At 42.1% G+C, this 22,801-nt stretch overlaps 1 protein-coding gene across 49 annotated transcripts in view; it reads right to left on the reverse strand.

Moving 5' to 3' along the window:
- Nucleotides 1–22,801, reverse strand: part of rims2a (regulating synaptic membrane exocytosis 2a) — a 132,405-nt gene that overhangs the window by 16,348 nt on the left and 93,256 nt on the right. For 24 of the 49 annotated variants that reach the window (XM_047340878.1, XM_047340881.1, XM_047340880.1 and 21 more), the window contains 8 exons: nucleotides 22,469–22,654; nucleotides 20,774–20,880; nucleotides 20,368–20,400; nucleotides 19,023–19,073; nucleotides 11,603–11,703; nucleotides 8,867–9,033; nucleotides 8,063–8,299; nucleotides 533–750 (listed from right to left, as the gene is read on the reverse strand). In XM_047340878.1, coding sequence (XP_047196834.1) covers nucleotides 533–750; nucleotides 8,063–8,299; nucleotides 8,867–9,033; nucleotides 11,603–11,703; nucleotides 19,023–19,073; nucleotides 20,368–20,400; nucleotides 20,774–20,880; nucleotides 22,469–22,654 — 1,100 coding nt within the window. Of the gene's footprint in view, nucleotides 1–532; nucleotides 778–8,062; nucleotides 8,300–8,866; nucleotides 9,034–11,602; nucleotides 11,704–13,765; nucleotides 13,799–19,022; nucleotides 19,074–20,367; nucleotides 20,401–20,773; nucleotides 20,881–22,468; nucleotides 22,655–22,801 lie in introns of all 49 variants that reach the window. The other 25 variants (XM_047340892.1, XM_047340907.1, XM_047340910.1 and 22 more) reach the window with 10 other exon arrangements.

The raw sequence follows: 22,801 nt of genomic DNA on the forward strand, positions 1-22,801 counted from the left end.
CAGCTAAAGGAAAATAGGTTTGAAAAAACGCCAACACAACACACCCCTTCTTGTCTATCTCTTGCATGTGCACGCATTCTCACATGCACTCAAAAACACACCCTTCATGTGAAGTAGCGTTTTGCATTCACAAATCACAGAGAGCATCACAACACGAGAGAGGTGACACAACTTTACCAGCTACAAGCAGCTGAGGACATCGATGGCAGTTACAGCAGTAACACGTTTTCCAAAATGAAATGAGAAAACACAACTGCAGTGGTGAAATAGGAAAGGTAAGAAAGAAATCGGGGTAGGGTAGAGAAAGAGGAATTTCCAGGAGAGTTGCTTCCTAGAAAAAAAGAGAGAAAAAGGCCTTCTGCTGTCTTGACCTCCAGAAAAGGGTCCCTGCTAGATTAGAACAAAGGTGGGGAGAAGGAAGGAGCTGGAGAAGAGAGAGCCGCGGCATTAGAACGCAACATTCAGGACAGAAAACGACAGCGACAGATGCTCATCACATACGAACACTCTTACAGTTCAATGGCTGTCCTACCTGTTTGGCTGAGCTGAGAGGTGCTCCGGCTCTTGCGCGACATGCCAACCATGGCCTGCATTTTGGCACCAATGCTGGAGCGCCTCTTCTTGTCGTCAGTGCCTACCGTGCCAACCGCCGTGTCCGACTGGCTGCCGTCCGTCTTCTCCAGGTTACACATGTCGCCACTGATGCTTGTGCTCTTGGTGATGTTCATCCCGCCTGTCGAGCCCATTTGCCTGTTTTTCATTTTGGATGCAAAGTCACTGTCAGCCACCACCATTGATAGGGGGGGCAGGCAAGGACAGAGGAGAGAGGACAGGGCACAGGAGAGAGGACAGGACGGAGGAGAGAGGAGGCCAGTGGATGTGGAAGAAGAGATGATGGAGAAGGAAAGAAAAGAGGACAGGAGATGGCAGGTTGTGGGGTGAAGAGGAGAAAAGGACAGAGTTCAGGTACAGGATGTCATGACAGTATATTACAGTATAGTTTAGGCTTTAAAGTGGAGATACTGTTTATCAGATAAACCATTAGATATTCAACTGTATTTAGCTCCTTAAGAAGATGAGAACTATTACTTTCTATGACTTTTTGACCGTAAGTTTTTACTTCTATTATATTCTTACCAACACAAAACGTAAGGGAACACTGCATGCTGTGCTTCCTAAATGCTGAGGAATGTTTGAGGCCTTTTCTGAGAGTTTTAAAAGAAAACAAATATCAGCACTGACTGAAGCACCTGGTAGGTCTCCATCTTTATTGTTTTTGCCCTATATCTTTCTTGTAAACATGTCAAACTGGATCACGGGTCAAACAACTGTGTTGTGTGCTTTTCTTTCCATATAAAACCTTTCTTGAAAGTTGGAATCATACATTTTTACATCAATGTCTTTATATCTATCGTCTTCTTTAATCCCTTTGCTGGTGCGCTTCTGCATAATATTACCTCTTGAGCCAACATGGTCAACATTTGAATATTTAGGAAGAACTCCAGAACAGCTAATCATGCACTTGGTGGAATGATGCCATCTTCTGTTTGAACTTTCAATCTCTAGTTGCCTAAAGCTCAACATCTTTAAGATTGCTATTTCTGACATTTCAAAACACTGTTTTTCTTTAGTTTCAATAAATTCTACATTATGTGCCACACTTGTTTTAATGCTATTAATGTCTTTATGCTGAAGGTATATAACTATATACTAAGAAAAGCAGTTTTATTCTACCAGTGCTCTTTACATGAAGATAGAAAATAATGTGCAACTTCTCTGAACCTGGGTTATCACCACACTGCCGGATTATTATTATTCTACAGTTCCTGCTATTTGAAAGGAATTGGCCCTATTAAGGCCTTATTTCAGCTCTGCCAGTAAAATTATCTTCAGGAGACAAATTACATTCTGTTTCTTAGGTCCTGTATTCTTAATGGGATGAGTTACATGAAATGCCCTCAGGCTACTATTCATTAATTCAAGTGTCCGACCTCCACTGTTAAAGTGTCATATAAAGAGAACTTATGGCGAGACGCCCTAACTGAAATTGTAGAAGAATAAATGCATTGTGACAGTTGATTCCATCAATTACTTCAATTAGGCTCCTTCAAACTCTGCTTTTTCACACATGAGACATTAGTGTTCATCGCCATTGTATTCGAATTGGGAGAATAACAAGTATATATAGGAGATTACTTCTGACATTGTCACAGGATTCCAAGTGTCGGCAAAAATGTTGCACTACCTTGACGGGAAAGGTGAGTGATGCCTCTGATCTAAGTGTTGCTACTTCCCTTGCTACAGCTTCAGCAGTCTGTCCTTCTGCCTGGCATGTATTGCCTGGTCCGTGTCCTCAAGTTAATAACACGTTTTGTTTTGCAGCCAGTGGTGAAGTAAGGCAGATGTGCTGTGACAGGAAGCATACACCCTGTATCTTAGCCTGTCGTTGAAAAACTTGTGTTTATGCCAGTTCTAACGCCAGCAGCGTCTGTTATGGATCAGCCTGAACTTAATTCACTCCATAAATATTGAATGTTTATTGGGGATTAGTGGCTTTGATAAGTTAATGCAGCCTAGAAGCTTTGAACCCGACTTCAAGTGTCTTGATTCCAGACAACATATGGACTGATCTGCTTCAGGTGACATATTGAAATATGCCTTTTCACAATCGTCACAGTGAGGCTGTATTTCAACAGAGAGAGAGGTCAGGGACACATTGTCTCAACAAAATTATTTCCCACTAAGGTTAAAATGGATCAGCACGGAGCTTGCTCACACCTTTTCAAATAAATATGTTGTGATATATAGAACATATTAATTGATTTAAAATTAGATGCCATTGATTCATCCAAAGGGACAAATGACCTTCTAGTAAAAGTTAAAATGTTAATTTGTCTTATATGTAAACAAACATCCTGTTCTTTCAAATCCACACTGGCAATCTATTTTTCTTGCTGGGTAAGTTTCTCAGTGCATGACGTCATGTTACAGATCTAAATGTCAGCTCGTTCAATATGGAACGTTGTAGTGACTTAACTTTGACTTGACTGACAGCAGCTGTATGGAATGAATTTACACCAGCCTCTCTCCACACCTTCTCTCATTACAGTATCTCTCCTCTCTGTACACGTCTTGGCACCCGATTTCAGTGTGTTTAATAAATGTGCCTGCTTGGAAAACAGGGACCCTCCTGGGATTTCTAATGTCCAAACCCAGCCCGCAGAACACGGTGTTGCAGATGCAGATTGCAGACCATGCATTTTCATTCAGGCCAAGATGTTCCCAAAACAAAACCTGGAAAATGTTCTGTATTGCGAAAGTTTGCTGTGTTGAGTACATCAAGTAAATTGGTCTTTGAAGCTTCATATCAGCCAAATATACTGTATATATACAGTTTAAATCTGGTCACAGACGGAAGTGTTAAGACTCACTTCTAAGTTTTATTTATTCACTTAAAGGGCTAATTAACTTAATCATCTAAGAAGTAACAGATATGTTAAACATGAGAGCTACAATGTATGAAACTGTCAGGCAAGGGGCCTTCTGTCCTCTTATCCGCTATTCTTGTTCGCTTGTTCGCACACAGGATCACTGCGTCTTTATCAGGTGAGGCAGGAAAAAATGGGTTTCCATGGCAACTATGCCCCCAGCCTCAGCATTAGCATGCGCACACGCCTGTCAACAGAGCTACAAAGTTTTCTGTCAGAGAGTGGAGTGAGCAGAAGTGAAGTCTTCCATTAAAGTCAGAGTCTCATATCGATAAGTTATCACGGGCTGAAGAGGTAACGCAGCTTCAGGTCTCTCCTTCCATTCACTGCACCAGCTGTTGTTGAGTGGAGTGGGTGGAGCGGAGGCTAGAGTAAACATTCCTTCCTTCCTTTTAGTAATGATCAGCCCCTGTCCTTCAAAACACCGGTCGTTACTCTCCCTCACATGAATGAGCCGTTACCTGGGCAACAATATTGGATAGAGGGGAGAGGCATGGAGGAGGGGAGGTGATGTGGGATTTAAAAGTGCTGATGGAAAGCTCCTTACGTCCTGAAGAAGACTGGACATCAGCCTTGAGCCGAGTGATTATGTATCTCTATGTGCAGAGGAAGCGCCCAATGACAAAGAACACACATGATGCTCGTGCATCAAGCCAGTTTGAACATGCCTGTTTAATGTGTGCTGATGTATATTTACAATGTGACCTCAATACATCGGGGATGAGTCATAAGTAACTGCAGCTGGCAGGGATATTTCTGCAGAATCCCAGCGCTCCGTCGCTCTTATAGATAACCAGAGTATGATTGAACCTCCTATCATTTGGGGCAGGCAGCATCTTATCCATTACACAGCTGTTTGCTCACTTTTCAATTGATTATTTATGGCATCAGTCTCTGCACTCTCATGCAGAGGCTGTATTTTAACTGTTCGGGTTCATTGTACAGGCGGATGTGTGTGTCGTCACTGGCAGAGCTTACATAACAGTACGTGGAGAAGAGAGGTCCCTTTTCTTATCACAGAGCATACACTACATATCACACTGCCTAGTCAATGACACAAAAAGACAAAAGACATAAAGTCTTCTTCTCTTTCCATTCCACAGAAATAATATCAAGGCTCCAGACTAACTTTTTCATTTAGGTGCAACCAGAACTTTTCACTGCGCCTTTTGGCACCGCAATAATACACCTATTATAATTTTTTGTTTGACAATTCCCATGTGTATTGGTAATTTCTTAACTCAGGCTAAGCGAACGATTTCGATTCAATATTATTTAAGGATACTTCATTGTACGATACCAGTTTTTGGATATGAAAGAAATCCTCATAGAACTAAAGCTGTAAACTGAAGAAGGAAACCTCTAACTTGTATTAATAACGATTAATAGGCCTCAATAACAAATCTTGTTGGACGATACTTTGTCCCAGAAATTATTGCGATAAATGATATTATTGTCTCTCATTGTGAAGCCATTTTAAACCACTGATATGATGATAATATCACAGCATAATGAAGTAAGTCCACCCTTTCAAAGAGCAATGAACTTTTAATTCTAAAGAGTATTCAGTCTGACATTTGAATTAGAATTAAAATGGTTGCACTCTGGAGCTCTGATTATCCTGTTTTATAGAGCTGAGATGTGTGGCTTTGATACACACGGCCATGCATGTAGGACTTATTTGAAAGTCTGAGCATGTCACTGAGCAGCAGCATGAAGGTCAGGGAAATATTCTGAAATGACGCTTCGCACAGTTTCGAGCGAGGGCAGAACAAATGGGCGTCTTGGCTCTGCAACTAAAGGAGTGAGAACAAGCTCATGTTGATGTCTGAGGTGAAAATACAGTAAACCTCACCAAAAATGGTAATTTCCACTTCAAAAGGAAATATTTTTAAACATTTGAATTTTGAGGTTGAAACAGGTCTGTGCATATACCGTTCTTCAAACTAGATTTTCTTTATTTCTCATTTAAGTCTGGTGAGTAATGTAACTTATTAAATTACTTCTTGGCAATGGATAACATTTCTTTCTTTACCTCCTGTGTGGTGACTGTACACTGACTTGTTCCTCTCCTGTGTGGCCTAAACACTATATGCTGACATGTCCTGACAACATGTGACTCAAAAAAGCTTCATACACAGCAACAAATCAAAAATCTGAAGTGACTCATAATTGGGTTTCAGCTATTTTTAGAAATACTGTTGATTAAAATTGTGTTATTGTTGAACATTTGGTTTATTTGAAGCTATTTTATAGGCTACCATTCTACATTTTTTTTAAATAAAATATCTGAATTGCTTTTGGAAAATTGCCTCATTATTTACTGTGTACTGTGAGCAGCTCACATCCTCACTATATCTGAGTGAGAAATCTAATTCAGAATGTTTTAGACTCAGCTCTTACTGAGTATGTGTCTGTTGTTGTCCCAGAGAAGCAGAATGACTCACATGTGCTTAGAAAGTAGATAATTCTTGTTTTATACTGTAGCTGTCATGAGGGAGTTGGGGTTAAACACACAGATAGGAGCTGTCAGTGTGTTAAAAATGGAAATAATCCAGCTCAGCTTTCAGTCAAGGTGGAATACACTGAAATGTGAATACTACCGCTGAATTTAAAGATATCTTCAGCAAATATCTTTTCAAGCCGTCTTTATTGTCAATCACAATGATCAGAGTTTCCATTGACTGAAGGTGAATAAACGGCAGGTTGACAGTGTTCGTATGAGGAGTGTGGTGTTACGGAGAGAGAGAGAGTGAAGAAGCTGGAGGAGTGTGGGAGGTTTGGGTGACATGTTGCAGAACTCAGACAGCGTGTGACGGACACAGACTGACAGACAACATACTGATGCAACACTCCAGCAGGGAGCCACACGGACACACAGTAAAGCAACACAGACTGCAGCCTCAGAGCAAACCAATGGACACCTGTGCGCTGCTGTATCAAGTCTAAACTGTGAAGGTGCTACACCTGTGTACATTTCAATGGGCCTGCTCACATTTCTACAGTGGGCATTGGCCTCCCGCACACGTGGGATGTAATTTGTTAATCAGACTGTACACACTGGTGCAGCTTTAATCGCACATAAGAGGGTACAGCTTTTATCTTAATGTGTTTTCTCCGAAGTCCAAGGAGATTGTTGATCAGCCCTAAAGATGGGTAGAAGCACTAACTTGGATCCTGCTGTGAGTGTGATTTGATAGTGAAGCCATCTTATTAGGAGTAGAAGCTAAGCTTTTATCCTGCGGTGGGATTCCAAATCACTTTGTTCTTGAATCTGCTCGACATACTTTTTATTTCTGCTGGTCCAGCGGCGCTCAGAAATGAAACCATATAGTCTCTTGTGGCCGCAATGAAATTGTGTCATGTTAAATATAGTCTGAAGGTCTTAGAACAAAAATGTTCTGCATGCATCAACTTAAACAGTAAAGGTTTACACCTATACATTCAGCCGTATGATTTATCACACTGAAATACAACAGTACAATACAAGGTGAAATATGAATAGAAAATCATATCCCTGCACTACACTAGACAAACTTCAAGATTGACATAAAGTTGACTGTACTGTGGTGTGGCTTCATGTGCCGAAGAGAAATGCATCAACTCACTGTTATCTATCAGCAAATAGTGTTTGACTTGAGTTTTGTGATGCAAAGGACTCTCTGAGTGGGTGTTACATTCCTCTACTGAAGGAACTGTCTGCTTACACGCAGTTATATTTGCCATGTAGATTTCTAGGTTTGGTCTTAGCCATTTTCAAAAGCAGAATGTCTTTCCAGAGACAGAGTCCAGGTTGGTCAGAATAATCCACAGACCTGTCAACACTTTTCTCTGTTTTCACTGTTTAGAGTGATGTCTCTGGATGAGTGACTTTTGAATTTTATAAATTTTTCCCCCCATGCACCATAGACACAATTTCTTACTCCTCCTCTGTATTTTAGAGAGGATACATATTTGTCAGATCTAATGCACCCACCATGGCATGAATAGGGAAAGCTATTTCATATTCCTTTCTATTTTATACTTCCACCTCTTTCTCTCCACAAAATGTTTTTTTGTGTCTTTGATTTGGGTGAACTGATCCTGAAGAGTAGCTTAAAACCCGACTGAAAAGCTGTTTGTTTTTTTCATCCTCTGTGGTTAGAGATTCAGGATATGAGAATGATTCACCTCTGACCACAGCCAGCACCGGTAATGGCTGGAGTTGGGTGTGGTCAGAAGTGTGCTCTGTTGCACCTGTAAATCACGCCTGAAAGTGGTGTCATCCCACGTGTACCTGGAGTACATGTGCACATCACTGCATGGAGGTCAGTTCAAGCATTTGAAGATTTTTCACAGGGTGTTAAGTTACTCTTCAAATGGTTGTTGTGTTGTTTTATCACTAAGTGTGTACAGGCTGCATGGGTTAACTAAGTGTTGTCAGCTCATGCTGCTCTACTTTAGTATTGGAAAGGGTTAATAGGATTGAAGTTGTGTTAATATCAAGGTAAAGGGTGGAGGATAGTCACCACACTGTGCTTTGCTACAGCTTGTTAGTAGGAGTCTACAGTTAGAGGCTGCCACACACGTGTTACCTGAGGTCAGTCTCTGAGATACTCCTCTGATGCAAGTCCTCTTCTGTCTCCACCAAATCCTCCCGATGCTCCTTGTCTGTGTCTACATTCCCCCCTGCTCCTTTCCTCCCTTCCTGTAATCTCCCTTCTTTACTGGCCCTTCTCCCTCCCTCTCCTCCTCCTCCTCCTCCTCCCCCTCTCGCCTTCTCCTCCTCTCGCACCTCTCCTAACTGCTCATCCCCCTCCCGAGACTGGCTCCTTGAAACAGAAGCAAAGAGAGCAGCACATGCGAAGCAGAAAGAAAGCCAAACAAAGAATGAATAATGTAAACAAGAAGAGAAAAAGAGACAAACACAGAGACACAGTGCAGCCAAGTTTAAAAGCAGACTGAGTGAAAATAACCCAAAACAGAAATGTAGACTTACAACAAGGCGCCATGCAAATGCGTTTCTCCCCCGTCCCCCGCTTTGATATGAGACAACACCCAGAAATATGGAATGTGTTTTCTGTTTCTGTGTTGCCAGATATGGACCAACTTCCCCCACAGCCTGAAGGGGTAGAGTTCAACCGTTTGGTTCCAGATGTTTCTAAAACGGAGCCAAACCTGAACTCACCGCAGTGAGAAAATGACAGACACCGCTAAAAGGGTGCGCTCTCCTCTTTTAACCAAGTGCAGACGATTTCAAAGCTGAAATTGTCTGGACGCGGCAACAACATGAAAGCAGAGTTCATGGCTCAGGGGATGTGTCCATTCCTGACAACAGCTCGATGAAGTCTAATGAGTAAGACAGAGTTAACTGTCCCCTGGTGTGGGTGTCAGCCTACCGGATCTTGCGATTTCCTTGCGGCCTTTCGGACTGGACAGACATGTAGCTCGTGCTGCTGAACCGAGAGGCGCTACTAGTTCTCGACACAGCGGACACGTCGCTTACATCACTGTCCGATGACTTGGCCGACAGGTTGTCGGAGCCCCGTGGATCTCTGCCCGAACGCTGCGGAGTGTACAAAACATAGACAAAACACATTAAAGGTTAATATTCTAATGATGACTCGACACAAAACACAAAAAAACCTGGCTGGGGCTTAACGTGTGCTGCAAACACAAATCCAAAGATCATAGTTGCTTTTACGTGTTCAGTGGTTATTCATATTCAATTGTAAAAACAGACACTCATCTAATATAATTTGTTAGACTAATATAAACGTGATGAAAGGGTACACATTTTCAGTTATACAGGCCACATGAACACACTTACACACATGCTGGATTCAAACACCCTCTAATGAGCATCTATCAATTTGTGATTAGTGCTGCTGATCAGAAAGTTAGACCTGCCTGCTCGGCTCCGGCTCACACTGATGACATCACCAGAAAATCTACTAGGATTGACGATGGTTGTTCATTTTTTTTACTTTCTTTTAACTTATTTAAAAATTCACTACTTTACATAAGTATTTCAATGCAACATACTTATTAGGGGGAATATCCAATTAGTCACTCAACTATGATAACAACAACATATATTAGTTACTTTGCAGATAGGGTCACTCACAGAGCTAATGTCTTTAGCTGTTTAATGAGCAAGTGAGGCCCACCTTCCCCATCCCTGCTGAAAGAAGCTGATTAAAAAAATATGATTAAAAAAACTAATTTAAGAACAGCATAAACTAAAATGAAATCTTAAAATTAGATAACACAGTAGGTCTCTACAAAACCGTTTCACAAGATATATTTATACAGTATACAGTAAATACTACTTATACTACTTTGTCTGTTTGTGTATTTGTGAATTTGCTGGTACCAGGCTTAGTGGAGGTCTGGTTAGATCTGGTTAAAAGACGTTTTAATCACTTTCCTTACCATTATAAGATCATTAGGTTTTTTAATGTTTGATTTTTAATTGTGGTTTTATCAGGTAATAATGTAAAAAATGAGCGACATTCCCAATATTGTGAGTTTGTACAGTTTGGTGCAGATTATACGACTACTTCATATTTTAAATTAATATTTTGTTTTATTATTTCTTGTTTTAAAAGCTGGACAGACATGAATAGGATTGTTTGGCCTTGAGTGCCAATCCAGTTATCTATGTTTTTAAGATTTAAATGCAGGAATTTGACTGTGTCTTGGATGAGAGCACCTCCTGCACTGGAAGCCAGATGGTATGACATAGATTTTTCTAACTATAGCTTTACTTTGAGGATTCCTTGAAAGAACAACTTGGATAACACACTTGGCACGAATCAGGTTCAAGACAATTTGTGATAGTCGCTGACTATAAAACATCCTTTGTGTGTGTGTGTGTGTTTAAGTGGAATGTTTACAGTAAGAGAGCCTGAACTGAGTGTTACTGTAACTGTTCTGCATTACACTGCAGTTTAAGAGCACGCACTCAAACGTCTTGTTTAATAATAGTGAGTGCATTGTTTTGCCAATGGCATCTTCAAGCAGGATAATGTTCACCAGACAAGGACAAGTTTAATCTGCTTTTTATAGACTCTGAGCAGACACATCGGGAGCTTCTAATGCAATAGTGTTCATAACACTGACTTAAAAGGAGAGCTGGACAGAGAGCCTTTGTCTTGGCCCAGACTGCAATGAAACGCCAGACAGAGGCCAAGCGTTCTAAACATGCTGAGCACCGCTCCAGCACAGAGTAGTACACACTTGACTCTGCACACGCTCACTGTCACATTCCTTGCATTTAAAACAAGAGGCTTAAAGGCTCAGTATGCCCAAAAGGCATTTTTTGCAATTGCAAAAACATTTTTTTCTGCAGTAGCTGTGCACGTGAGACCACCAAGGTTGTGACATTCATGAGCGTTGTGTCTTTCCAAAAAACTTGTCCCAGGTAACCAGGTAATCCACAGACTGTCCTGTGAGCATGAATTATTATTATCGTTGTCTTCATCTTCAGTAAATAATTTAGAAAAATAATAAAATTTAGGCCTGGTCACACATACGTGAATGCAAAGCGAATATCGCAGTTCAGAGTTCATCAAAATTGAAATCCATGCGAAGCCACACTGCAATTTGCTTTTCAACAGGAACCACATGTTTTATTCACCTCCTTGCTCACACAGAATGGAAGTGAACGGGAGGGGAAGGTCCGTTCCCCCCCCCCCTCTCTGATACATTTGTTTATATGTTATGTTCCATTTTATAATGTATTTTTTAACTGAAATATCAGCAAAATCATCTATCAGCAGGAATCAACATGAATATAGGAGTAAGTAGAGACACATACTTAATAAGCTTTCTGCAGTTCAAGTGAAGTGACCTTCTTAGCAAAAACAGGTGAACCCAGCCTGAATTAAGTGAATTGAGTGTTTATCAGATTTTTGGGTTTGTGCAACTATGTTTGCATGTGTGTGTGTACATTGCGCAACCATCAATGCACATGCGCAGTGCGATGTTGATATGTGCATGTGTACATGCCTGACTGCTTTCAAAGTGTGCCATATGGCTTCTGCACAGTGCAACCATGCAAACAGTCGAGCGTAGGTACATGTTGTATGAGTATTGAAGCATAAATCGGGCATATCTAGAATTGCTTTTACCTTGTGGTAGTCCTGCTCCAGTCTGGAGTCAGAGCCAGCCCCCTGCTTGTACTTGTTCATCTTCAGCTTCATCTGCCTGGTTCTCTCTTCCATGTCCATACCTGAGCACAGAGACAGGAGACGATCAGATGGCGGCTGACACAGTGAGGGAGGTCTGATGGGAGGACACACTGCTATGATGAGAGACAAGCTTCTGCTGAGCTATGAGCCATGAGCTATGACGAGAACAGATCTAATGGGGAAAAGCTGAATGGCCGGCTGTATTAACAAAAACACAAACAAAACAAGCTGACAGGTAAAGGCAAGCTTCATTTGTAACCACGTCCCAACACCAGGCTGAATAAACTTTATAAAACATTGTGACCACTATGTTGTTTTTTATAAGATGTAATGAACCCTACTACACAGTAAAAGACAAAACTAAATGACGCAAACAAAATGTGCTACCTCTAACAGTGCTTGTGACCCTTATGGGGTTTTTACACTCGATTCTAAAAAACTCCCAATCCTTTGACAACAAATGTAATCCCTGTATGATCGGACTAATTAGCCAACACAAATGTCTCATTTCACTGTTTTGTTAAAACACCAAATCATCATGTTTGCCCATTTCATCTTGTCCTAAATTGCAGCTCTGTTCTTTGTTTGTTCTGTTCTTGTTGCAAGCACAATTTGCACTACACAGACATCACGCCATAATCAGCACACACTATGGGGGGTAATAAGGCCACAGCATTAAAATCTACACACATTGGATGTAACCAAAAAGAAACTAAAAGACCAAGAATACGTATCATAACAAACACTGCTACATGAGTTCTCTGCAAAAACCTTTTTATCAAACAATTATCAGCTGCCACCAAGTGACTCCCTGCTGTAGCTGTAGCTCCATTCTCTCCACTTGCTCTCTGTCTCTACTTTTGTGTCATATGATGTCAATGACGAGGTGACTGCACACGTACAAGTGCCATGCGCACATACATAATGCTTATTGCTTCACATACACACGCCAGAAAAGCAATAGAAGCTGGGAGTTAATGAGTGACTGCACAGGTGAGGCAACATGTTAGTTTTGCTTCTTTTGGTTAATTGTTTGTGCTGCTGAAGTAACATTTCAGCACCTCCACAGTTCCACACCTTCCGTTTTCTCTTAATTACACAGAAAGGTGCATGTTAAGTGCTTTGTCAGCTATTTACCATTTCATCCTGTTGATCATCTCATGTGGTTATGCTGCTTTTCTAAGTTACAGTGCAGTCAGAAGAGTATTAGGAAACCCCCCATGTGCCTGATGTTGAAATGAGACGATGGGTATTTGAGGTTTCAGCTGCAACATTTCTCAGATTCACAGCTGCATTAGATGAACAGTGCAGTTTTTTAGATGTAGCCCCTGAAACCTTCGGGACAGAAAGTGCCTGAACCAAATATTATAATATTACTGTAACATATTAAATATATTTTTTCTTCCACTGATTATCACCTGACAACCTCAGTGACAACAACACTTGGAGAAGTTTCCTAAAAATGACCACAAAGTCAGCTTTCGGTCATTTTTCATTAGAAAGCAAATGTGCTGATGTAGAACCAGATAATCAAAATCGGACTCATTCTTTGCAACTGCACAGTATCTTCCATTCCATCTGTAAGGGACTCTAAATGATGTTCATCATCATATATTTTGGCAATCTAATTATACCTAAATAGACCCCAAAACAGGAAAATCCTGCGCAAATGTTGCAGATCTGTGTCCAATAAGAAGAATTCATACACTAACAGCAAGTTTATATTTTCTGGGTAGAAAATAACTCAGTGTTTCATGACAAGACCTTGTGCGAAGAAACAACACCAGCATGACCATGACCATGATTATATGAACTGTAAGCCCACACCATCCGTCCGCAGCAAAATAAAAAGTGTGAAATGACAAAAAAGCCGGAAGAGTCGTTTACAGAACAATTCGGAGACGGCAAAAGTGATTAGAGGCAAGCGAAGCAGAAGTAGAAAAGACGACTGAGATGAGGGGAGGTGGGTGGATGAGGAAAAGCCAGGAAGACATATAGTGATTAAAAGTAGAAAAAGAAGCCGAGTCAGAAAAGGAAAGAGGGGTAGAAGAAGAAGAAAAAGAAGAAGAAGAAGAAGAAGAAGGAGAAGGAGAGGGGACAGACCTGAGTTCGTCCAACTTGGTGAGTCCGTGTCTTCTGGGATCACATTACAGAATGGACAGACACAGACAGAGGAGAGGAAGATGGATGTGAGAGGATGCACAAAGGGTAAGAGGGGAGACAGAGGAGGAGAGGAGGGACGGAGGGGGGTCGACGCCGTCACCGAGGTCACTGAGAATGCAGGTTTTGGCGGGGGTCAGGGTGAAGGGGAAGAGGATGGAGGGTCGGGAGGACGAGGGGACACAACACAACAACAATACGACACGACAATGACAAAACAACAAGCACAGAACAACACAAACAAAATCATAGAGTACACCGAGAACACACAAACTCCACCATGTGCACAGTGAGAAGTCAAAACAGAGCAAGAGGGTGCGAGGCCGGGAGAGGCTGAGGTAGAGGCTACGGGTTAAATGATTAGAAATTAGAAAGCCTGGCGGTGATGTTCTGTGCTCTAAAGGAAAAAAAAGAGCTGAAACGGTAAAGAGATGTTAATGTTCTGAACCATATAAACTTGAGACCATTGAGGACAGGAGGGGAGAGGAGGAGAGGAAAGGAAAGGAAAGGAGGGTAGGAAAAGAGGATGTCACTTGAGTCTGCATGGGGCAACTGCGAGAAGACAGCCTGGAAAACTGACGTGAAATAAAGGAAAAAGAAAAAGAAAATCTGAAAGCACAGAGCAGCGAGCACACAAAAGAGAGAGCGGACTACCTTAAAGAGAACCAGCAAGATACGTGAAAATCGGAAAAAAACGAGTAGAGTGCACATTCAGCTGCACACACACACACACACACACACACACACACACACACACACACACACACACACACACACACACACACACACACACACACACACACACACACACACACACACGCACACACGCACACACACACACAGCTACAGTATCACTCTGAAAAAAGATGTAACAACGTTGATTGCCTGCTTTCTCTGTTGCTTCCGATTACATATTCTTCTTCCCCTCATTTCATTCATCCTTCCTTCCTGAGCCTGCTGAGCCCCTGGGGCATTCTGAGGAGGGGTTTGTTTCCTTAGTATAGTGAGTTAGTCTCATCTCCATCCTGGGGTCTTAATGTTAAGTCCAAAACCAACAGTGACAGTGGGTATACGACAAAAGAAGCCCACCCATCAGAGCTCATTTTCATACCCCTTACACATCATTTGCATTTAGCTCAATTAGTTCTCCATTAGGGTGAATAATGAAGTGTCACATGAATGAAACGACAGTGTGAGACATCTGTCTCAGCAGCTTTCATCTCTGCGTGGCAGCTAACATCACCTCATTAGGGAGTCAAATGATAATAAAGAGAGCAGGTGATATTTTTCTCTTAACTTCAGCTGCATCATGTAGATCACCAGGTTAAGTGGGTGGGTGGTGTAGAGTGAAAGTTAGTGTGAAAAAGTCCCCTGTGGTCAGTGGGTCAATACATTCTGTGGTACACATATACATATATCATATAAATGTGTCAAATGTGAAATGTCCTCACAGTCTTTGTGTATCAGTCATGTTTTTAAAATTCAGCTTCCATTTTCATCTCATTGAAATAAAGTCATCTGTACTCTCAAGTAAGAAGAACAGTAAAAAACAGAACTCATTGAATTAAGAAGCCAAAAAACTAAATTTGCTTTGCTTTGTCCGTAACATTCAGTTTCAACTATAAGTGATAAAACACTAGATCTCATTTCAACACATAAATATATTTGCTTCTTCGATCAAATCCATACAACATGATTTTCAAAACAATATCATCACAAATGTGTGCATTTAGCTTTGGTTCATATAAGATCTGCACGTTGTTTTTAACTATCAGTGGATTCAAAGATTCATGAGTTTCGTTATTCAAAATGTGTATGAAATGAGCCGAGTCATCGTCACAGCCACATTTCACTTCTGAATATGTGTAGTTTGTGCAGGTTCAGAGATAAACAGCATCAATGAATGACACGGGACAATAGTGAACAACAGGTGGCAGTGAGGAGTGGGATTAACCCCCACACCCCCTCTTCATGCACAATCAATAATCATCAATGCCATTAACTGACACTTATTCAACTCTCAGTCTGAAGGTAACATGACTGGTCAAGCAGGAGAAGGTAAAGACCAAAACACCGAGAGTGGTGAGGTGAGAGCTAGGGCGTTTAGAGAGAGAGAGAGACTGAACTGAAAAACAAAGAGGACAAGGGAGAGACGGAGGAAGACACAAAGACTGATGACCAGGCCTGGGCCGGCTGAGGGGTCATTACAGCTGCAATCTGGCTTCAGCTCTAGACTACACATTACAAGCACTTCTGAAGCAGTAAATCAGTGAAAAACATGTAATAAGGTTACGGTCTAAAACAATCCACCACTGTAAATCAGATCCTGCCTAGATGAAAGATCACCTAGTGACTTAACAGGTAAATATAAATGAGGCTTAATTTAAAGGGAGGAGAAAATGTGTTTCCATGGGAGCACATTAAGCCAGTGCAGAAAACACAGCCTCCAAGACACAAGTACCATTACCTTAGCAACACATCCTGTCTGCCAGGCATTCGTGGATGGCAACGCAACAGCATCTCATCAGACATAACTTCATTAAGATGGTTGAAAGTAGGACACTGTGCTGGGTTTGAAATGTCTCACAACCTGTCCAACATCAGTTTTCGATCAAACATCAGCTCCGAGCTGCACTGCAAAACCACGTCAAAGAGAAAGAGACAGAAATACAGAAGGGCGCCACCCAGAGGCTGACCTGGGCAATCATAAATATTGAGTAATTCTGCCTGCTCATACAAAATAAATAAATCGAGCTCTGTTTGTACTTTATTTTATTTTTGTCTAATATTCAGCTGCACATTGTCCAGGTCTCCCTTTGGTGAGGTTGAAATCCAGCAGTTTAGAGTCCACACAAAGTATGGATTTGGATTTTGAACATGCTTGAACTCTGCATGAACAACCAACAACCCACTATGTGCTGTGGCTCTGAAGAAAGACAGGAGGAATTTTCAGGTTTAAAATTTGACGATGGGAAGAGAAAATCTTTTTTATTTAGATATGTCTACACTCACATGGCCTTTAACTGTTGGTTGATGAACGTATGTGACTCGTGGTGCATATTAATTGTAATGAGTGACATATTCAGTTAACGATATGCAACAGACTGATTGAATTTGAGATGTTATGGTTATGGTCTGAACACTAAATCATAACTTACAACATTATTTATTACAACATGTACCCTTGGCGTCTTTTAAAAGCAGTAACTCATTTTTACATGAACTCAGATGTAACTATTACAAGGCTAAAGGTGTGATGACCTTGACGGACACTCACATGGTTGCATACCCTTTATAAATTGATGGGTTGTTTATTGTTCATGCTTTGAGAGAGGCAGAACTCCACACCCAGACACCAACTGACCTGGGTCTGTGAGGGAGGGGTGTGGCTGTGACCCTCCATCAGACAGAGAGCCATTCAGCCCTCGCTGCTGGTCCTCCCATGTCACCTCTACCGTAAGAAATGCACGCGCACGCACACACATACACACACACACACATACACACATATATATATACACACACACACACACACAGACAAACACTCCCTGGTTTAGACATGATATTATTGTTGAGGGCCTTGGAAAGTCAAGGAAGCTTCTTGTAAATTATAGCGATGAACAAAGTGCAAAAAGTTTTTTCTCTAAAAGAAAATATCTCTTGACCCTTTAAAACACAATTTACATATTAAAACTACCGTGTATATATATTGTACTGGTGATAGTGTAGATTGCTGCTTCAGCACTGAAATCACAGACAGCTCCTCATCAAACATTATGAACTTTGCTCCATCTGCTGGCCAACTGAGGTAACAGTATCTAAGGCTCGACAAAAAAGACAGTGCAGGACTTCAACAGCAACATTACCTGCACAGAATCCAGACAAACAACTACATTATTATTTGTTTTTTATAATGTACCTTGTCATTAAAAGTGAGATTATTCTGTAAATAATGATAACTAATTTGAAGTTTCTGACAAAAGAGTTTCATGGACATGACCTCCATATGACTGAGATTACAAGTCTTACTGTACAGGACTTGTGTGTCCATGTGTTCAATAATCCATGTCGAATTGAAATGATTGGCAATTTCACAATGGAAACTGAGAGCTGTGTGTGTGTGTGTGTGAGGTGGAGCTGAGCAGAATTAATTTCTATTAAAGAGAAGGACAGAGCAGAGATCACAGAAGCAGCAGCCTGTACATATTAACATCATCTCAAACTTCATTCAGTACAACGCTCTAATTTGTCCAATCCAAATTAACTCAAAAATAATGAACCAAACTCGAACAAAGGGAAGTTGGAAGAAAATGACTATTTGAATGTGCCACGGCAAATAAGAGGGCAGAATCCTGGCTAAGTATTGAGATTTACAGCTACTAGTGAGTGTCACACGTAAAAGATCTTGTGTTGAGCGAGATCACCCACACAGCAAAGTCACACCATCACACTGGACTTGCCTTTCCTCCCATTTACCGGTGGGCCTTGGGGTTTTTCCTCAGAGTCTGCTGCTAGTAGAGAGACAGATGGACGCTCATGAAATGATGGAGCTCTGAAACCCACAGTACTGTGAATTACATGAATACTGCAGCTAACACAGTGCATGCTACTACACACTCAAAGAGTGCATGTGTGTCTGCACAACAACACTTTCCAGCAGCTAACACCAAGTCCTAGTTGAGGCTAATACCTAAGAATGTTGTGCACTTTTTTATTATACTGTACAATTAGTGATGTAAATGAACACTATGTAGGTGCTTTGTATTTAGACAATTAAAAAAGAGAATGTGGCTCTTTAGGGAGCTCACATGAGTCTCCACTGAGTCAGTCAGCACAACAGCTATTACAGTGTTGAGTAATATCACCACACAGTCAAAGGACAGAAGCAGGCCACAGAAACAGATGGGAAACTAGGAAGTGCAAACTGTGGGGAGCTTCAGTTACTGCCAACAGTCTGGCCGCTCATTCAGGCCTGTGGATGAATGGAGGCTACATCAAGGTGCACTGTACATCACTCTCATCCACGACACAAGACAACACACTAACACCTAAACAGGGCTTTGACTTAAACTTCAAAACATCTTCTGCCTCGACTTGAACATGGACATTTTTCCAAAGAAAAGAATCAAGTAGCATCACAAATATCTGAGGAAAATGGAGAAAAGACATGATTCAGGACAAGTTTAAATAATGAACGCACCTGGGCGACTATTTTGGGGTTCAGATGCCCCAAGTTCTTCCCTCGCTCCCTCTAAGGATTAACCACACAGAAACAGATAACACACGAGAAAATTAGCTCTGTGCAAGTGGTGAGACAAAAAGACAAAAAATGTGCAAGGGTTATCATCAGTCCAGCTAGTCAGCAAGGGGCAATAATATCGATCCAGTGCATAAAAAGCTGCATAAACACAAAGCACACACACTCACATACTCACGCACGCACCGACACACACTCACACATTCACACACATTTGCATTACATAAGCTGAGGGAGCTTCAGCACAAGGTCAGATCAATACCTCCCCCCACTGCCCACACATTGCCACTGTCCTGAAAGTTACAGTACAAAAAGAGAGTGAAAGACACAAATACAGAGAAAGTGAAGGGAGAAGGGGAAGTGGGAAAGGATAAAAGACCTGATAAACAGCAACAGAAAGAAAGAGAGAAAAAGGGGTGGTAGAAAGAAGAGGCAGAAAAGTCCAGACAGGGCTTCAGAGTGATAAAAAAAAGAGATGGCACAGATACTGAAGAAGAAGGGTGGGACAGAGCGGGAGCATTTTAGGAAGATGGGGAGAGAGGGACAGAGAGAGAGAGAGAGAGAGAGAGAGAGAGGGGCTGGTTGGTGGCTGAACGGACGACAGAGAAATCCCTCATGAACTCTGACAATGATGAAAGAGTTCTGCGAGTGCTGTGGCCAACAAGTGCCTGAGCTTTTCCCTCCCTCTCTATCTTTGTCCCCATCACCTGCTCTAGTCAATGTAAAGTAACAGTCTTGGTTTCTCCACAGCACCTGGTTTATAAGGAAAAATAATCACAGGGCCGTTTACAGTACACGGCACAACATATATATCTGATGAAGGAGTGCTGAGGAACAGAACTGACTTCAAACGTCACTTTGTACTTGTGAGGATGTGGAGAACTGTCGTGCCTTAATCACTGCTCAAAGCCTGGAGTATCCCCTGTTTAGCAGACTCTGAAGCATTGCATTAGCTTAGGTGAAGTGTCTCAGCAGTCCTAGAAGTTTAAATAAAGCAACGTAACTCCCACACAAATAATGAAAACAAACGAGGAGGCAACATTTGAACACAACACTGGCACTGTCGACAGCAGGATCCAGACAGATCTACAGGTAAGTACAACACAGAGGCACAGGACATCTCAAGAGCCGCAACAGAGGGAGGGTTCAAGGAGCACAGGGCGAGCTGAGCCTCCAGTGAACCCAGCCACCTGCTGTTGCAGACAGGGTTTTGGCCTTCAGAGTAAAGTGTGGCTCAAAAGCCCACCCCCCAGTCTGAAAGACTAAACCCGCACATTCAGGTACAGACCTTCACAAGGCTCTGTTCCTTCGTCTCCATCTTCTGAGAGAGAAATGGAAAAGGAACCAAGTAGAGATGTTACTGATGGAAGGTCAAAGTAAACACCAATGGAACACAAAACCAAAAAATTCTTGCATATGATATGATCTGTAGCTCATACTGAGAGATTCCATCAGCAAATAATAATTCTTCCTCTGCAGAAATCAGACTTCAGAAGTGAAGTAGAGTCCAAAAACCAGAGTTCTCCTCAGACCCAAACAGCTGGGCCACCAAATAACAACTTTATCATTATAAGATGCTGACCAAAAGCACACTATTGCACTAATAAAAATATTTCCTCAATGAATCCAAGTATCCAAGTCTCTCCATCAACAGTAACCATGTAATACGAATAGAACACAGCCAGGGGACTTACTTCTGTCCTTCCCTGTGTGTGGAAGCTGTGGTAGTTGTCGTCCTCGTCTGCTGGACATCGGGGTACTGGTGGGACTCGTCTGGACCGATCCACTACGAGGATGCGCCCTACACGACAAAAAGCAGTGGATGCTGTTGTGAGACACAAATTAGGACAAGAGCTAATGGTGGATGGGCCAGGCCAGGCCAGGCCAGGCCATGTCGCACCCACATCACAGTGTGAGAAAAGTAAAAAAAGAGATATGTGTTATGTGAGAGTATAAATGTGTGTAACAAAAAACTAAAGCTATTAGCTACAGTGGCACAGTGACATGATTTAAGGTATTTAGGATCACTTACCAATTTAATTCACACACACACTGTATATTTGTTTAGATATCAGTGAGTCCCAGGCTCATCGTGGTATTCTGTGACTGTAACTGTACTATATTAATGCATGGGCTAACTAACAGTAGAAGACTACTTGAAACATATCAACATGTCTTGAAGCTCCAAATATAAAACCAATGCACACAGCAATGATGTTTGGCACATGGCATGGGAGTGGAGGGAAACATCAACTGTTGGGAACTGAGCTGCAATAAAAGATGCCAGGTGTGAATCGCATGTACAGTCGACTCATCAAGCTGCAAAGAGAGAAGAGTTCAATGCAGAAACCAGCAGACCAGTGCGACCATGCGTTCATACTGTCCCCAAAAGACTTCAAATCAAGAGAAAACAAACAAATAGAAAAGAAAAGAAAAGCAGAATGCCATCACAGGATAAACGGCATCAGTTGATGTTAGTAATGAAATCAAAGTAAAATGTCGGTCCAACACTGCTATACTCACGCAAGCGTATGAGCAGTGTGTTCCAAATCAAAAACGAGTTAGAACGCTATCTACGGTGTCGGGATTGTCGTGCCTGGGACATGTGTAAAGAAAATACAGCACCACTGCTTTTGGGGACAAAACAGAAAGTGGCTGGTGGGTGGTGGGGTAGTTGTGAGGGGGGAGTGAGGTGAGGTGGGGTGAGGCAGGGGAGCAGGGTATTGGGACAGGGGGAGGGAGGTGGTAGTGATGGAGTCTCTCTGGTTCATTCTGTGAGTTAGTCAGGCTCAGGGTGGGTGGGAGCTCATGGGACGGGGTCTGTACTGGTTTAGCTCTAAAGGTTGTAGTTGTACAAACGTTTGGCAGAGGCAGAGCTGCTCCGGAGGCAGAAATGATCCTACTGGTTGATTTAAACCTCAGAGTGGGAATGAAAGAACCAGAGACTTTCACTGAGTATTCATCCACCAGCCAGTAGCTGATTAACAATAGATTAGCAAAGAGGATTACTTTGTGAATTTGTTAATCAAATAATCGTGGCATGAGCAAGCTACCTGGTTTATCCAAAGAGCCTCATATGAACCTATTTGGATAAAGCCAGCCTGGAAGCTCTAAACTAAATAACCAACCCAGATACTACAAATTGCTGGACTCTCAATGTCTATATTGCATTTTCCCAGGTACCAGTATAAAATAAGGTTTAATGTATTCACCGAGTTCAACTCAAATAAAAAAGCTCCGGTTCTTTGGTCTACTCATTGATGTTTTAGCCTGATGTTCAGATTATTTCTCCCTCCAGAGCAGCTTCGCTTTGGGGAAATGATTGTACAACTACAAGCTCCAGTCTGCGTCTGGGCTAAACTGGTTAACGTCTCTAATCTGGGTCACACCTCGTCAAGGCAGGTGAGGGGGGGGCGGACCTCCCAGATGGCAGAGACGGCATGGACCTCATGAGCGAAGAGTCGTGGGGGCGTTCAGTGGAGCGTGAGCGGGATGTGGGGCGCTCTATAGTGGGCCGCTGGTCTGCAGAGCGGGACCTGCTGTGATACTCGTGTCTATCCATGGATCCGTGGTTCCTACAGAGGTTAGTGAGAGTTAGGCAGGCACTCAGTGGGACCCCAGCAGGACAGGGACAGTACGCCGACAGGGTCGACAGTATGCAGGGCACAAATAGTTGTGCCCTCTCAAAACCCCTGGGATGTGCATGTGTTTAAGGGCTGCAC

Source organism: Hippoglossus stenolepis, chromosome 8, assembly GCF_022539355.2.
Source record: "Hippoglossus stenolepis isolate QCI-W04-F060 chromosome 8, HSTE1.2, whole genome shotgun sequence".
Lineage (NCBI taxonomy): Eukaryota > Metazoa > Chordata > Actinopteri > Pleuronectiformes > Pleuronectidae > Hippoglossus > Hippoglossus stenolepis.